Raw genomic sequence first — 18768 nt, forward strand, 5'->3', positions numbered from 1 at the left:
AAAATAAAATTGCCACCACTTCTTTGTAGCCTTGTAAAGTTGTTCACCATTCCTCCAGATTTCATTCAGTCTTTGCTATACATAAGAATCAATAAAAAATTATATCTATGGCTAAACGTGTGTGGACAGCCCTGTCACAAATCCTTTTGTGCAGTCTTAGTTTGGGTTTTGTTAATTGGCTCAGTTCCCTTTCGTTCCAATGAAGGGAAATCTTAATTCTATAGTATACAATTTTATTTAGACATGATGTTTTTCATGTGTGTTTGTCCTTGTTTGGTGTGGAAGAACTTCACTGATTTACCAAATATGTCTGACAGAATTTCTCCCATAATATTTATAGCGTTGGCTCTTTCACATTCTGATTCATTGATAAAATGGTCGGTTTATTGGTTCAAAGCAAACAAATTGTTATCAGTTTTAAAATGAAATAACAAAACTTGATCACAGATCTCACTTGAGACTAATAAATGTCTTAAGACTCAGCCTCTAAATTCCTTACAGTCATCATAAATCATAAAAGTATAATCAGGAACTAAGTTATTTTGTGGATGATGTTTCCACAACCTTTATTATTATTGTTGAATCTGTCCTTACTTCACATATTGTAGCATAGTATGGGCAAGTACATCTTGTACAACCCTTCATAAAACCTTCCTCCTACAGAAGTGCTCTGTCAGATTTACAACCCACTCAAATTCTTTTCTCATCAACTCCTTTATTTCGGGAAACTCCTCTTCTTACAATGTATGATATTAATGTTTCCAAAATGTGTCATTTATATACAAGATACAATTTAACAATTTTACATTTTCCCACATCATTTCATGTTCTTACTCAACCAGACAGTCATCTAGCAGTGATCTTCAGAAACATCTCACAGCCAGAGGTCAAACTTCAATCAATACAGGAAGTCTTTGTCTCATTTGGTTGAAGATACATTTTCCTTAAAGTCAGAGCTTAAAAGACTTTATCATCTTGTTTTTCTGGGCCATAACCATTGTCATTTTTACAGTGTGAATTTGTTTCATATTATTTAGACAGAGGTATTCAGTAAGTCCTTCTGGGATTTTACTCTCGCTATGTGATAGATGAAAAGCTATAAGACAATAAGTTTAAGTTAAAAACTAATGGTTGATTTTTTACAGTCCTCAACATCTACCAGAATAAAAGAGGGAAAAGGCAGTTTAGAGATGCTTGTATAAATAATACTGATTAAAGGTTATAGAAATGAGATTTTGAACAATAATACAGCAGAAACCAACTATTGTCTGTGTCAGGATGTAGAGGAGTAATGGTGTCCTGAGCGGAGATCCGCTCTTCATGTGTTGTAATCTTCTCTGCTCTCTGTTTTAGTAACGGCTTCAGACATTCATGTTAGTGCATGTGAGTCCCTGCTGTTAAACCATTGGTCCTCCCCACATTTATAAAGACATACGGATCGCCAACATGCACACACATGCGACATGGCAGTGCACTACGTAGCATTCAGGTGAGAGCGACCTTCTAGAATTTCTTCCACTGAAGAAGAAACCACGTTTTCATCTAAAAAGGCCTCAGACAAAGAAAGAAATGAGACCAGAGCACAGGCGGACTGGACTGAGGACTACCAACTCAAATCCAGTGAAGTCCATTAAGTTTTTTAAGTTTTTACTGGCTCAAGCAATGTCATTCGTACAGCCAGTTCCAATGGATCAGTCCAAGGCTGAGTTTCTTTCCCAGTCCGACCATGGAGCCAATACTAGTCTTGCTTTATAGATAGGTGAACCCTACGAGCTGCTAAAAGGTCCAGCTTGACTCAGAACTGGTTTTTGTTCTCCTTCATGCTTCCGTTACTTGATGGTTCATAATGTTACATGTCTGTTGTCATTAGTGACAGCTACAGTAGAAATGATAATGTTAGCCAACTTGCTGTTACCCTTATTATAAATTTGTTAGACAAAATGCTAGCTGCTTGTGGCAGGATTGTTTTTTTGTTGGCTCCTGTATGCACATGGAAACTTTTACTCAGACTTTAATTCAGATTTACTAGCACTGTGAACCAGCAAGACAATGAAATGGTGGGGACTCCCTAACTTTAGTGAAGTCTGACTGTCTTTGTGTTCCTCAATTATTTATATCCGTAGTCTGTAAGGGTCCACAGATCAAAAAAATCAAAAGGGTTTTTTAAGTATTGTTGTGAATATTGTCATGTGAACTCCTTTGCAAACTCTCCTATCACTTCACCCTCTGTGCTGTGACTGCTGTTGGACTGACTGAAGTCACTGATCTGCTGCTTAAACCCCTGGACAGAAAAAGGCATATCCCATGAGATGGCTTTGGTCTTAAGCCTTTGGGCCTAAGGGCAATGATTTTTGGTCCCACCAACTGTGAATCAAATCATTTCACCTGCCACTTTCCAAACAAATGCCTGCAGCTATGGGGGCTTCAGGCCTTCTGTCCCGTTAATGAAGTACTAACCAATCAGTGAGCCAGCTAACCTTTTCTTTGGCTAGGCTAAAAAAAATCAGATCGAATAACTCTGTTTTCATGGTCTTAGGACAGTAACCTTTTAATTTCTGAAGAAAACCTGATAGAAACACACACACACACACACACACACACACACACAGATAGATAGATAGATAGATAGATAGATAGATAGATAGATAGATAGATAGATAGATAGAAAGATAGATAGATACTTTATTTATCCCCTATAGGAAATTCATGTGTCCATTAGCTCAGCTAAAAACGTTTTGTAATAAATAAACAATGATAATTAGATTAGTCCTCTTCCTTTGGTTGAGGTGTTGTATAGCCTGATGGCAGTGGGAACAAAGGATCTCCTGAACCTCTCTGTTCTGCAGCGCAGTGAGATGAGACGTTTGCTGCAGCTGTAGCTGCTTCTCTGTCCTGCCAGAATGTTGGTATTGTCGAAGATGGCCTCCAGCTTACATTGTATGCATCTCTCCACAACAGTCCTGAATGAGTCCAGACTCCTGCCAAGCACAGACCCAGCCTTTTTGACCAGCTTGTCCAGTTTCTTTGTGTTCATGTCAGACATGCTGCTGCCCCAGCAGACTGCAGCATAATAGAGTACACTGGCCACTACTGACTGATAAAATGTGCAGCATTTCACTGCAGACGTCAAAGGACCTGAGCCTCCTGAGGAAAAAGAGATGGATGGCATCTGTGTTCAGGGACACCTAGGTATTTATAAGTGTGCACCACCTCAATGTCCTTCGCTCGAATGTTGACTGGCTGAAGGGTGGTCCTAGACCTCCAAAAGTCCATGACCATCTCCTTGGTCTTGGAGGTGTTCAGAAGGAGGCAGTTCTTGTCGCTCCGTTCACTGAAGGCCATCATCAGATCCCTGTACTCCTCTTCCTGCCTGTTCCTGATACGCGCCACAATAGCTGTGTCATTCGAGTATTTCTGGATGTAGCAGGACTCAGAGTTGTATTTAAAGTCGGCCGTATACAGGGTGAACAGGAAAGGAGCCAGAACAGTCCCCTGTGGAGCCCCAGTGCTGCTCATCACTGTCTCTGAAACACAGTTACCCTGCCTGACTTGTCTTGTCAGGTAATCCACAATCCAGGACGTGAAGCAGGGATCCACCCCCATCCCTTCCAGGATGGATGGTGTTAAATGCACTTGAGAAATTAAAGAACATAATCCTCATGTAACCACCTGGCTCATCCAAGTAAAAATGGGCATGTAAAGGACGGCATCATCCACTCCAATATGTTCTTTGTAGGCGAACTGTAGGGGGACTAGTGCATGTTCAGCATGTGACCTCAGAAGGTGGAGAAGCAGCTGCTCTAGGGTCTTCATGATGTGTGATGTGAAGGCCACAGGTCTGTAGTCATTTATCTCAGCTGGTCGTCCTACTTTAGGTACCATAACAAGACATAATGTTTTCCACAGGACTGGGACCCTCCCTGTTTGTAGGCTTAAATTAAAGATCCTCTGGAGAGGCTCAGCCAGCTGGGCTGCACAATCCTTTAACAGCCTCGGACACACACCATCCTGTTGCTTTTCCAGGACGGAGCCTCTTAGCTCCGCCCTCACCTCCTCTGCTGTAAAGGACAGGAGACTTGACCCCAGTGTGGAGGGAGTTGCAGCTGCAGTGTCAGGTTGTGGAGGAGATGCTGTAGGAGAAGCTGCAGCTGAAGCAGTGGAAGAGAGAACAGGTGAGGCTGTGTCGAACCTGTTGTAGAACAGGTTGAACTCATTGGCCTTGTCCCCATCACCTGATGCTGCCTGTCTGTTCTTCTCTTTACAGCCAGTGATGGTCCTCATCCCCTTCCACACCTCTCTGGTGTTGTTGTGCTGCAGCTTCTTCTCTACTTTCTTTTTGTAGTCTTCCTTCGCCTGCTTTAATCTCCTCCTCAACTCATGTTGCACACACCTGAGCTTCTCCCTGTCTCCATCCCTGAAGGCCTCCTTTTTCTGCTTGAGGAGGGTCTTGATGATCCTGGTGATCCAGGGTTTGTTGTTTGGAAAGCAGTGTACAGTCCTTGCTGGTATTACAGTGTTCATACAGAAGTTAATGTAGTCCATGGTACATTCAACCATTCTATCAAGGTCAGGGTCTTTGCTGTTTTTCCTGTGACTCCAACAGGACATTCAAATCTGTGCATTCAAAACAGTCTTTTAGAGACTCACTGGTCTCCGGGGTCCAGTTCCTGAATGGGCGGGTTGTTGCAGCCTGTCTCAGTACACAGGGCTTGTAGGAAGGCTGAACAAAAACCAAATTATGATCTGATCTGCCAAGTGGTGATAGAGCTGAAGCAGTGTAGGCCTCCTTGATATTTGGATACAACATATCAAGTGTCTTATTTTCCCTTGTGGGACAGTCAACACACTGAGTGAAGCCTGAGAGGTGAGAGGTGAGAGTGACATGGTTAAAATCCCCCGATAACGCAATGAATACATCAGGGTGCTGGGTCTGTACTCTCGCAACAGTCTTGTCACACACAACTGCAGGCTCTGTTCATGGTTGAATGTGAACATCAATGGCGACGATGTGTGAGAACTCCCTCGGTACATAGTACGGTCTAAGACCAACTGCCTACAGTTCAAAATTCAGACAGCAGATCTTCCCTTTCACTGTGATGTGACCGGGGTTCCACCATCTATTGTTCACAAGCAGAACCAGTCCTCCATCTTTACTCTTTCCACCTTCTCTGGCGTCTCTATCCGCTCGTACTGCAGTGAAGCCGGGTAAATCCACACAACGGTCGGAAGTGTTGTCGTTTAACCAGGTCTCCGTGAAACACATGAGACTACACTCACGATATGCTCGCTGGTTCTTCACAAGTGCTTCCAGTTCATCACACTTGTTAGCCAGGGAATTCACATTTCCCATGAGGTCCGATGGTAGAAAAGGCTTATATCTCAATCTCCTAGCCTTTAGCTTAGCCCCGGCTCTGCATCCACGGTACGGCTTCTTCAGCTCAGCCGGTTCGGGAGTTCTTCCTTTGTGGACATTATTTTCTCCATCATCAAATGAAACAACGACGTAGAATAAGAAAAAACATCAATCGACAAAAAATATACTAATATATACAAATATATTGCAAAAAACTACAAGCTACGCGGACTTGCTGCCACTTGTTGCCAGCGCATCATATATATGTGTGTATATACACACACATACACACACACACACACACACATACACACACATACTTATACATACTTATACATATATATAGCTAGCTATACCTACCTACCACCTCCTTGCCACCCTACCAAGGAGGTGATAGGTAGGTAGTTTATAAGTATCATAGTTTACATCAGTATCATATATATGAAACTATGATGCACAAAAGGATTATGGTTAGATAGTCATGAACCAATAAGTGACTACTGAGTCACTTTACTTGGGGGTGCACATAAAGAGTAACTAATGAGTAATGAATGAGTCGTTAATAGCAGCTCAGCGGCTGATTCAGATTTAATCAGGAACAACTTTTGAAGAGGTAATTTCTCTGTTTCACAGATACTTATGAACTGATCTTTACCTAATGATTCTATCTCCACCTTCTCTACTGACTCATCAAGTCAGTTTGGACTTATTCTGTTGCTACACATTAACAACTCATTAATTATCAGGTTATTCCTTATTGGTTTCGCACTTGTTCTTCAGTAGATATTCACATTTTTGTGTATGTTGTAACTTTCCTGTTTCTTGTTTAAGAAGCAAAGAACAACAAAGACAGACATGGTCACATTCTGTGTCTAGAGGCCAGTTGTCTCAAATGGGTCCATGGCTATTTGAAGTTACAAGTAGCAGCTTTTTATTATTATTTTAGATTAGAATATTTAAAGTTGTTTTCAATAAAGATGCAGACATGTTTATTGATCCTCTCCCTTCTCAGGATGTAATACCTCCACACTGATTCACACTCATTGTTACTCGTATGATATTTGTCCGACACAAATATACACAAGTATATTTGCTGTGATTACAATAATGACTTAATAATAAGAATGTAAAAAAAATGCTGGTTTTTATTTAAAGTTATATCAAGATTCATTTGGTTCTGTCCAGTGTCCAATTTTACAGTAAAAACAATACCAGGAAGCTTCATAATAAGGACTTGTATGATGTACTGTGTAATCAAAGTAATCCCCAAATTTGACAGATTATCAATCTTTTTGTGTTCATTTTTGATCCCTTGCTCAGTGAGTCGTGCCTGAGCGAGGTGTTCAGGAGAATAAACCTGTAGACCTTATAATCATGAAGTAACAAAGAAGCAAAACAGTAGCAGGTGAATACTGATATATTTACACAAACATCTCAACACAGTAGAACATTGTGAAAGACACAAACGTGTCTGTATAACAAAAGATATTCATAATAAATAGAGACCAAGTGTTTGATGAAATCGGATTGTACACGCACATTTCAGAATATTAATAACAACTATTATACATTTGTACAAAAATAGAATCATTAGAGATGTCAAAAGCCTCGTTCAAGTAAAAAATATTTGCTTGACTCTCACTAAGTCACTCATGTTTAATGTCAGAAAACATGCAACTGCAACTGAAATGTTATTTTCATCCACAAGTATGATGTCCGATGCAGTGGATCTTTAGTCTGTTTTTTTATTTTCTTATTGCTCACTTGTTTGTTTTATTTATTTGCAGGTATATGTTTTCTGTAATATTAAAACTGTAACATGATATAGACATGCTGACCGGAGAGTAAAGTCAGTACAAAACAAAAACTCCAAAAATATGAAGGGAACATTATCTCCAAGGATGACAATGTGTAATAAATATCGATCAGCACACTGCATTAAACATCTTATTTACCTTAGATTTTGTTAAGTGAATAAGTGCTTAGCTATTAAAGACCCAATCTGATTTTTTTTCAAGATAAACACTCACTGAGCACTTTATTAGGAACACCTGTAAACCTGCTTATTCATGGAGTTATCCAATCAGCCAATCACGTGGCAGCAGTGTGATACATAAACTCCCGCAGATCAAGGTAAGGAGCTTGAGTTAATGTTCACATCAAACATCAGGATGAGTACATCTACAACCTTCTCCAAGAGCTCCCTAAGGTATCTGCACAACTCTCTGAAGGATCTCAAGAGCTCCCCCAGGATCACAGGAGCCCATATGAAGGCCGTTACTATTCCCTCAACAATCTCTACAACCTCCTCAAGGATCCATTCTCCTACCGGACCTCAGAAAACCCATGAACTCTCTCAAGGACCTCTACAACCTCCTGAAAGATGAGAAGATGACCCAGGACCTCATCTCCACAGCGATAATTAGTTTCAAATAAATGTACATACCCCAGAGTGTTTCTTTTTTGTCACACCTGCACGGCTCTGAGTGATTATTCCTCATATACATTTTGATGTACATTCAAGAGACAGACGGGGCTTTTAGCTTCACACTGTGAAAATATATCCAATATATCAAGTGATTTCAGATGAAACCTGGTGCTGAAGATGGTGTTCTTCCTAAAGCAGGCGAAACATATTTGATTCCACTGAGATAATTTTTTCATAAAACCATATTCTGTGTTTTAGAAGCCTGTCACCACCAGAGGGTAAAATACTGCAGATAAATGGGCTTCTATTTTACCTGCAAACAACCAAACCAAAAGAGTAAAGGAGTTACATATTAACATCATCATCAGAATAATGAATATTATTCAACAGTCATATCTTGTTTGTTCAGTGTTGTTATGAAATGAGAATAAGATATGAGAGAATGAAACACTTTATGTTCACAGTGACACTGACAATATCGTTTCTCCTGCTGCAGAAAATATAAATCAATAATCAGTCAAATACATCTGAATTATCTAAGAGAATCTGAAGCGGCTGTGGAGTTTAAGAGAAATTCTCCCCTCACATCAGAATTTTGTTACTTGTTGAAGAATAAAAATATAAAAAAATAATAGTCAGATGTTAAAAGTGAGAGATTCAACCTCATTAATCTGGTTTTTCAAACTGAAAACAGACTAAATAAATATGCGCCGGTTTTTCTTCCTTTTAACTGAAACCAGATGTAGATGTCCTCGCTGGCAGATCTTAAACTCAACCTTTCGTTCAGTCCTGTTCCCAGAAAGATCCAGAACAACTGGGAGAAGGTTCCAGCAGACGACGGCTGAAACACCACACAGCTGGACACTTTTGTAAATTGACAGTTACTCATCTGCATCAACACACAATTAGATTATAGTAAAATAAAAGTAAGAAGGTTAAAGTGATCAGATTACCAAACAAAGTGCAGTGTTGGCCATTTGGAGTCAGGCATTTGCTGGATTTTGAAACATTATATTAAAAACGTCTCTTTGAAAACTCTGATTAGTGTAAATCATAACTAGAAAACTGCGCTGCAGATAGTAGTCTGATTACAACACATCCACATAGATTACTAACTTCACTGATATTCATTTGATCATGTTTTATGAGCAATCCTCTTGACTCGGATTCAGTGACATTTTAAATGATTTTACTATCAATAAAAATATTTATAAGAGCTGGAAAATTGTTTCCTCTGTTTCCAGGACAGTTTATTTACTGGGATCTGAAAATAAAGAATATTGTCATCAGCTGGAAACTGCCATCAAATAAATGTATCGTGTCTCTTCACACATACACACACACGCACGCAGTTACACACACACACACACACACACACACACACACACACCTCTGAGTGAACTCTGCTGCTGAACAGTCTCTGGATTCAATCCCTTTCCATTTGTTCTTTAAATATTCACAGTCAAAATTAAAAATGGTCCAAAGTTTAAACATTGCTCACGTCAGGGATTCATCCCCTCTGTCTCCTCTCAGCTCTGCGTCCTCCGGGTGGATGATTGACTGTGATTCACTGTCAGGCATCGTAAATCCCATTAAACATCCATCTGTCTAGTTGAGGCGTCGTTGACACTGAGTCGCTCGCTCTCTGCTCGCTCTGACCAGGAGCATGAGTAAAATGCCAAAAATGTAAAATCGCTTGTTATCTCTCGCTTGTTCTGTGTGTGTCCTGTCTGCTCAGCAGCTGGAGTCTTCGCTGCCAGTGCCTCCCCCTCCTCCTCCAGACTTGGTGGCGGCAGCTGAGCTGACGGCGATCTGGCAGCCATTGGTGACGTGACTCATGACCTTCTGTTTGAGCTGAGCGACCTGCTCCCTCAGCATGGCGGCGGTGGAGGCCAGGTCTGAGTTCTGGCTCTTCAGAACCTTCACCTTCTCCTCCAAACGTGATATCCGCTCCAGCTTCCGCTTGCGACACTTGGATGCGGCGATGCGGTTGCGGAGCTTCTTGCGCTCCGCTTTGATTCGCTCCTGCGTCTCCAGGTCGATCGGAGAGAGGGAGGGCGGGGACATGGGGTCGCCTGGTGGGTGAGGAACCTCAGGGACAGTCTGAGGGGCGTCCAAGCCTCGGGTGTGCGGCTGAGGGGCTCCACCGCCACCTGAGCCACCACCATATGCTATCTGCCCCCCAGAGTATGGCATCTGTCCCGGGTTGTAGCTGCTGAGGTTGGTGTATACGGGCATGTCACCACTGGACATCAGGTTCCTCTGGTAGGACGCCTGCAAGGAAACGGTGCAGGACGAGGACGGGGACATGGGGCCACCTCCCACCAGCTGGTTCTGCTTGTGAAGGTCTGCAAGCGCTTTGACGAAACCGTCAGCAAATCCCTCTTGCTCGTTGGTGGCCTGGCTGCGGTAGATGAAGGGGTTAGTGGAGTTGGGCACCGGGCTGGTGGTGACCAGGCCCTGGTTGGACTGGATGATCAGGTGCTCCAGGTCGGGGGATGCCAGCTTCAGCAGGTTCATGTCTGCTGAGGACGCTGCTGAGGACAAAGCCGATGTCATCAGGGAGCTGTTGCCGGCAAGTCCCAGGTTGTTGGGGTTCCCGCCCCTCCCTCCTGCTGCACCGCCGCCGGGGAAGTGATGACTGCTCGCCATTGACATGGCCTTCTTACTCATCAGCATCTTGTTTCCAGAGTAACGCTCGTATTCAGCGATGTGGCTGTAGCCGGAGACAGCGGGAGAGTCGTCGTGGTAGAACGGAGTCTCCATCTTGGCCATCATTGACGAAGAAGCGTCTCAGAGGAAATCTTCATAATTAGATTAACCTGAATATCAGAGGAGATTGAAATGTTCCACTGACGTCAGCAGCTGAAGGATGAAGGCAGGATGAAGAGAAGAAGAAACAAAGAGAAGAAGAAGAGGAGAAGATGAGTCCCTGCAGGAAAAACAAACATATCTGTGAGAGGAAGAGGAGGACCATGAGGACAGAGATTACTGAGGTGTAAACTGTGAAGTGGTGCTGATGCTGCTGCTGTCTCTCTCTATCTGTCCTTCTCTCTGTGTGTGTGTGTGTGTGTGTGTGTGTGTGTGTGTGTGTGTGTGTGTGTGCATGTTGTGTGTTGTTTCTGTAATACTGTAAGTTCCACTGTTTTGTCTTGATTTCTGTTTCTCTTTCACAGACATAGTGTTGCCTGTGAAGTGTCCAGTTAGACACTTTGTCAATCAGGGTCGAGAATGAACACTCTGGATCTCTATATATTAATGTCTTTATATGTATTTTATTTAGTGTTATTAATTGTGTTATTATAATAATTTTCTCTAATATGACATAATTGATACATTTTATATTTTTATAAACTTTTTCTTTGTCATCTTTCTGCCTTTCACTAAATTAAACTGGACACATTTCTGTAAAATCCCCTTCAAGGTTCCATCCAATCAGCAGTGCCAGGGAACATCCACTGATGGTTCCTTTGTGGTTATTTTTTAAAATGTGGAGAACATCACACACTATACACAACATTTACATCCCATTCATTTGTCCAAAGCAACATAGCAGCATTTCTTCTTTGGACACATTTTGAGTTGTGTAGCTGGGATGGGCAGTTGGGCAGTTGCTTAAGGACCCATTGATGTGTTGACAGGCAACAGGAGTGTGTGTGTGTGTGTGTGTGTGTGTGTGTCTGTGTGTGTGTGTGTGTGTGTGTGTGTTGTGTGTGTGTGTGTGTGTGCATGATACATATAAAAATGGGGATGCCCTTCTACAATCATTGCTTCGTGCTGCTACTAGTGGTCAAAACCTCTACAGGGTCCCTTTAAAGCTCCATATTTTCTTCTTCTCCTGTGTTTTATCTGAAGTGTTGATCCATCAGAAGATATATTTTTGGTTTTAAGAACCAAAAACCATCTCAGTGTACTTTTACATCTCCTCTCTCAGGCTTCTCTCTGGAGCTCTAGTAACAACAGGTTGGTGAGCCAATCAGAAGAGAGGAGGCTCTGAGCCTTTCTTCTGATTAGCAGACTGATTTCTGAGTGATCCAATGAAAACAGCAGATTTCAGGAAAACACTCAGAGAAAACAAATCCTGCAAGGTCCAGGTGGGTGGGACTTGCGGCGTGGCTGAGGGCGGTGACTGCTTTGTTGTGACATCACAAAGTTCCAGAAGCCCTGACGGCTGGTTTTAAGGCTCAGTTTCTGAATACAGGCTGTGTGCATTTCTCTGTGGACTGAGGCTTTGATACTTTCACAGTATTAATATAGAAGCTAGACCTGATCTATAATCACACAACACATGGACACAGACCTTTAAAGTATATGGACTATAAGGACCTTTAAGTATTTATGTTATGTTGTATGTTATGTGCTTGATTGCTAAATAATCTGTTTGATCAGGACAGTGTGGTTTGGTTTGATCACATTTGATTGATACTGGCCTGGCAACATGAGCAAACAACATCATAACTGTGGTATAATGTTAGCAAACCCTGACTGGTGCATTAACATATGTGACGTTAGCTTTATCCAACACAGAGCAGACAAAAAGGTAAATACAGAAAATGTTGTGTTCATGGAGGAGTGCAGCACTAACTGACTGAGAACATGTCTTTCCAGGGCCTTTGAGTCCTGCACCTACGTACAATTTACATATGCACATAACAAACATTTTTCTATGGGGATCCCTTATATTTGCTTTTATAGAATGTGTAAATTCTGCTGTTTATAAAACTACCAGTATAAATTTTAATGTGATTAAAAAGTTTTAATAATATTGCAACATGTTCCTGCTGCTGGCTCTGCTGTGCTTCCAGAAAAGAGCAACTTCTATCATTTGGAAGAGGTTTGATAACATTAAAGGACAGGTTCACAGTTATTTCAGGTGTATCTTAATACTATTAATACTACTAATACTAATACTACTACTATCCACATGCCCATATATACAGTTACTGGCTACTGTCATCAATCCTTCTGCACACACTGGCTGTAAAGAAATCTCTTTCTCCCTCTTTACGCTTCAGCGGACTGTTCGCAGAGGAACACTAACACAAAAAGGGAAATTTGTAGTAAAGGCTGTGGAAAATAGTCAGTTGATTTGTCAGACAGATTAAATCTCAAACAAGAGCGTTGGAAAACATTTTACACAGAGCCAGGACTGTAGATTTTATCCTCCATTAAGAAGGGATGTCTCTGAGGTAAGTATCAACAGGAAAAACAATTACAGTGACAAAAACCTACACATGAACATATGTGGACATGTGACTTTAAACCTATCCTTGAACCTTAAAGATCAGGGGGCTACATCACACAGTAAAAGCCACACACTGTGTCATCCAGTAACTGAACTGCCCATGAGATGAGATGTGTGAGGATCTGACTCAGCTCAGGTCCATCATCATCTCAAACATTCACTTCCTGAGAATGAATCAGAGCAGCACGTCAGGGAAAAGGAAAAATCCGCTCAGATTTTAGTGGAAAGTGGAGACAGAAGGAATGAAGGTAAATCTGAACTCATATCTTTGAAATGTCACTTATATAAAATATTCACACATACAAACTGAATTTGAAGTTAGAGCTTGTGGAAAAAAGTGAACTTGTATGTTGACATTTTCACTCAGAAAAGATTCACACACCTGTTGTCTGTGAAGTCACAGGAAAAATATTCACAAATGTGTAGATTGATATTTACATAAATACAATGACAGCTGCCAACTTGTTATGTAACATTTAGTCATTCATTTATTGATTTATTTTACTTGTGGTCATTTTTCCAGTACAACTTCAACTCTGTTATTACAACCTCAAACTGGTCACTGCAGGTTCACAGATGCGTTTCCCTACATCACAAAGTGACCAATCTGTGCATCTTGACTTTTGCAAAACTTGTTGTCGTAAATGTGTTGAAAACTAATCAGAAGTCAGAAGATGAAGCGCTCTTCTGCTCTGCTGTTGTCTGTGTGTTGGATCAGCTCTGGATCAAGTCAGGGGAAGCTTCTTTCAACAGCTTTGTTTTGGTATAGTGCTGTGATTAAGGAGTTAAACAAACGCACACTAACAAAACCACCTTATCCGTATGACGTATAGACAAAAAATGAGAGTGAAGGCGCACTAACGTTAGCTAGTCATCTGCTACATGACTAGCGTAAATACTGACCAATCTTCAGATTTCAGAGGCTTCAAATGAGACTTTAGAGTATAACGTGCATATTCCCTCTCATTGTGCTACTACTCATTCCAAGGACTAGGTCTGGTGGCAGTGATTAAGTCTTTAGTTAGCTTTGGGAATAAACTTCATGACTTGCTGTGTCAGAGCAAAAGAGCACTTCACCTTCTGATTTCTGATTGGTTCAACCAGTCACATTTAAACTATATGATTTCAGATTTTTGCTCTACCAGCTCCAGCATTTTGCATCATATTTACCTTCATACAAATGTCTTAACACTTATATTTAGCATGTATGAGGATAATCTAACAGCAGGTTGAAGTTGGTCTGTTAATCACCAGCTGAACAGTCGCCCCCAGCTGAACTCAGACATCTGTTTGCATCAATGATTAGTGAGTTGTGTTAAAAAAAGAGCCACAGCTCTGACTCTCTGCTCCTCTAAAACACCCTGAGAGTTTTATATTGTCAGAAATATTGTTAATGCATAAGTATCTTGTAACATCAGGATGTCATTTAAAAGCCACACTGCCTGCACCACTAGTCAGTGCTCTCTGGTGGAGGAACCACGAAATGACAACTGTGTTTGTGAATGACCTCCAACATATCAGCGTGTCTTGTTAATGATCAGCCAACACATGTTATTAAAATAAATCTGCACTAAGTGAATATCAGACACAGACAGTTTCTTGCTCCATCCTCAGATAGTTACTTGTATTTTTGTTGAGCAGGCTGTTTCTTATTTCTGCTACTTACACTTCACTACATTTCAAAATAAATGACTGGACTTTGTACTGAATTTTCTTTTCCCCAAATAAAGACTTCACATACAAACAACATGATCAATTAATAAAACGCGATTTTAACTGTCTAACAGGGAGTTAAATACTTGAAATCTGCTTCACCTCTAGCAGCTACATAATTAGGCTACCACAAGTTAATGTAAAATTATAATCCAAAGAAATGATGTTGTAACTATATATATATACATACATACATATATATATATATATATATATATATATATGTATGTATCTGAATGATATAAGACCCGCTCCTCCCTCCTAGGATTTAGTTTAACAGCGCGCGTTAAATAACTTCAGACCGGGGCAGAGCGGAGCGATCGGTGCTTCAGACGGAACAACAACCATCCGGACTAACTGACGAGCGGAGCGGCGGCTTGTTGACGCACAACATCACAACATAACACAACAGCACGATCTTAATTCGGACAATGATAACGCGTGATGAAGGTTAATACTCACAGAGCGACACAGAGAGCTGCTGAGCGGTCCGACAACACACAGAGTGAGTCAATGAGAGAGACTGAACTCTCTCTCTCTCCCTCTCTCTCTCTCTCTCTCTCTCTCTCTCTCTCTCTCTCGCTCGCTCTCTCTCTCTCTATCACAAGTGACTCACGCTGACGTTTTCTGTCCATTACCCTATTCCCATATTTTCTAATGAAGTAACTCATTTACACGGCCATTGATGGACTATTATATAATTTGCTTTAACTTTCATTATATTTAAATCTGACCGTTCTACTAAATCATTGGTTCTCAACCTTGGGGTCGGGAACCCCCGGGGGTCGCGAAATATTTTCTTGGGTTGCCTGATGGTTTTCTAAATAAATAAATAATAGAGAAATTCATAAATATTTTTTGAGAATCATTTTTCCATTAAGTGTTATAACGTGGTTATCATATAACAGATTTGAGCCAGTGAGTGTGACCAGGGCTGGACTGATAATCTGGCATACTGGGCACTCTCCCTGTAGGCCGACTCACCTTGGGGTCAATATGATTTGAATTTTTAATTTTTATTTAAAAAAAAAAAAAAAAAAAAAACACCCCTCCACAAAAAACACACACATACACAAAAATCAACTACCTGCCCATATAACTGGGGCAGCGACCCATTGGTTATTTTTTTTTATGACCCCAGACTGGTCCATTCATTTCTCCTACTGTGCTGGCCCCACCCCTCCCTCTCTGTCCTCTCTCTGTCAGAGCGACCCCCCTGTGGACGAAGGAGGGACACCTTAACAATGGACAGATAGCAACATCAAAAACGGAGAAGAGATGTGCAGAAGTTGTGAGCCTGAAAAATATAGAATTTACATGCAGAGGCCGTCAAGTGTGTCAAAATCCCACATATGTTCGCTTCAGGGGCCACAACAGCCTCAACTTCTATGGTGTCTTTCGGCGCCATCGTGCAGCAACAGGTGGAAGGAGCAGAGGAAGAGGAAAAGATGCAGGAGTGTGACAGGGAAGCCGAGGAGCACAGTGAGCAGGAGGAGAGCAGAAGTGGAAGCAGTAATGCATTGCTAAAGTTACAACAATAATAATATAATAATAAACAATATTGTCCCATTTAGTGAATATTCCAGCCACTTTCAGGTTTAACCAGGAGTCACTGTCATCATGATGATGTTCTGTGATTTTCATGAAACCCCCCAACACTGTAATTTTTTTAGTTTTTCTAGGAACATCATCAGTTTGTGTTTTGAATGATTTTACTTACTTGTGTTGAGCAAATGAAACCACATTCAAACCATCCATTCTGAGGAAGAGTTGCAGTGCAGGCAGCTATGCTAACACAGCTAAGCTAGCTTTCGTTTTCTTTTCATTTTCATTTTTCTGTTTCTGTTCAAATATATCACAAATAAAGAAACCGGCAGAAGAGTGAACGACGAATGAAAGGATTTTTTGCCACTAGGTAGAAAAGATGATTTAGTTCAGTCTCCCATTCAGAAGCTACCAACACTTTTAAGGTGGAATACCTTAAGGTGATATCATGTTGAAAATCAATCGGATGTTCAAAATTTTAAAAATCTACATGAAATTTGACTGGAGAATATTCTATTTTCTCACTTGGAGAAAAAACGTGGTGGAGCATCATTCTGGCTGCACTACACCTGTGGTTTTGTAATTGTAAAAAGAGAACTCATTATAATTTTCATGTTCCCTGAGACAATACAGAGAACATGACCTCTGTGACCTCAGTGGTAGCCAATGAGCCTACAATAGTCACAGCTGAGTGATGCTTCATCATGTCAGGCTTGATTGGATCCTGATATCAATATGTTCTGTTCATTTTCATTTCAGATCCCAAAATATTCAAACAGTCTGAAAACCAACCAATAAATAACCACTGTGTGTGTGTGTGTGTGTGTGTGTGTGTGTGTGTTTACTTTGGCAGAGCGAAGTAATTATAGTTCTTACTGTAGGTGGAGCAGCCGACACACACACACACACACACACACACACACACACACACAGCTGATGTGTCCACTGCCTGTTCAGGAGATGAACTGAGTCATCATTCAGTGGAGGAAAAAGATTTTGAAGAAAATAACTGAACAAACATAAATCTGTAACTGTGACGTTCTTGACCAGCTTCAGTTCTTCACATCATGGATTCCTCTTTCTTCTGAGACTCCCCTCCATGTTGATGTGATAACATCACTTCATTTCTGCAGATTTGTAATTTATAATATAGATATTACAAAAATATTGCTTTAATGATTTGTCTGTAACCAGTGGAGATTGGGTAGTTTGAGGGATGAAAGATGTAGACTCTGTAAACACTTTAATTACAGTCAGAGGTGTTTTTGTGGGAAAAAATGAGTTCCATGCTTTCTTTTATATGTACACTGTGAACATGAGGTACCATGCGGTATATGAATGGTCAGCTGTCCACACCCCTTCATCATGTTTGACCTGTTCAGTTTTTCTCTTCATCGAAACTTGACGTCTTTTAAAAATGGACACACAATTTGTTTTTGAACCAGTTCAAAAGATGAGACCATCCAACTTCTCAGAAGAAGAGCAACACTGCTAACCAGCAGACGTAAGTTAGTCAAAATGTAAAGGTGCACTGTTTATATTTAAGTTGCACTGTGTAATAAGCTGTTTCTGTGAACTGATTCAGACTGTGCTCTGTGATGCAGAAAATGATGCTGAGGCAGTTTATGCTGATTACTTGTCTGTCAGAAACATGACAAGACCTGTCTGCTTCCTGGGCGAGTGCGCTCTACATTGATTTGACTCATACGCTGATGGAAAACTGACAAATTACATTACAGCTGTTTTACAAATGTGTACAAATGCGTAAAAGTTGTAGAAGATGGATAACCCAGTTTTTTTTCAGGTTTAAGGAACCGATTGAAGCAACAGAAATTCATTTTCTTAATGGCTGACTAGATCTCCAGACTTCAGAGTGATATTAAAATATTTACTGTTAAAAATGAAATCAGTTGACTGGCAGTTAATTATCTTGGTGTTGAGACTGAGTGATGTTCACAGGCCTGGACCACAGCGAAGATGGAAGAAGAACTCCTGGAAGATCTGAATGCAGGAAGGACTTCAGGTTTGTTTCTGTCGTCCGTCAAGCAGCAGGAGAGGATGTAAAAACCTTCCTCCCAAATCTGCACAGGAAGCTCCTGAGCATCTTTGGCTGTCAGATCTCTACTGCTCCACTCTCTACAGCAGATGCTAAACCAACAGAGCTCTTGGAGGTGGAACTGAGCACTGCGACCCTGGTACCAGAGGTGATGGACACTGCTAAATTCTTCCTGGAGGAACCAGAGCAGGAGAATGGGAGTATAGGAGTAAAGCTGCAGGTGTTGCCATTGGCAGACTGCTGACTAACTCACTAGTTCCCTGCCTCTTTCAGTTTGGATCGGCTCCTTTGAATCTTGTGCTTGGTGTCTGCACCATAGGAGCATGATTCGTGGTCAAACCCATCTACAGGAGGATTTGTCAACCGGTCTAAGTCCTTCCACCAGATGGACTACGATGAAACCTGGACCACACAGTCCAGACTGCTGG

At 41.1% G+C, this 18768-nt stretch overlaps 1 protein-coding gene across 2 annotated transcripts; it reads right to left on the reverse strand.

Moving 5' to 3' along the window:
- Positions 1-2664: 2664 nt before the first annotated feature.
- On the reverse strand, positions 2665-15292 carry june (JunE proto-oncogene, AP-1 transcription factor subunit). Of its 2 annotated transcripts, none has more exons than XM_056402694.1 (2): positions 15202-15292; positions 2665-10646 (listed from the first exon to the last, which is right to left on the reverse strand). In XM_056402694.1, exon 2 carries the CDS (start codon positions 10557-10559, stop codon positions 9516-9518), a length of 1044 nt encoding a protein of 347 aa, XP_056258669.1. In that variant the 5' UTR covers positions 10560-10646; positions 15202-15292; the 3' UTR covers positions 2665-9515. The 2 variants fall into 2 exon arrangements, with proteins under 2 accessions (XP_056258669.1, XP_056258668.1); XM_056402693.1 differs by having other exon boundaries at positions 2665-10713; positions 15202-15291.
- Between the last annotated feature and the right edge of the window lie 3476 nt (positions 15293-18768).

The sequence above is a fragment of the Seriola aureovittata genome, chromosome 18 (assembly GCF_021018895.1).
Source record: "Seriola aureovittata isolate HTS-2021-v1 ecotype China chromosome 18, ASM2101889v1, whole genome shotgun sequence".
Lineage (NCBI taxonomy): Eukaryota > Metazoa > Chordata > Actinopteri > Carangiformes > Carangidae > Seriola > Seriola aureovittata.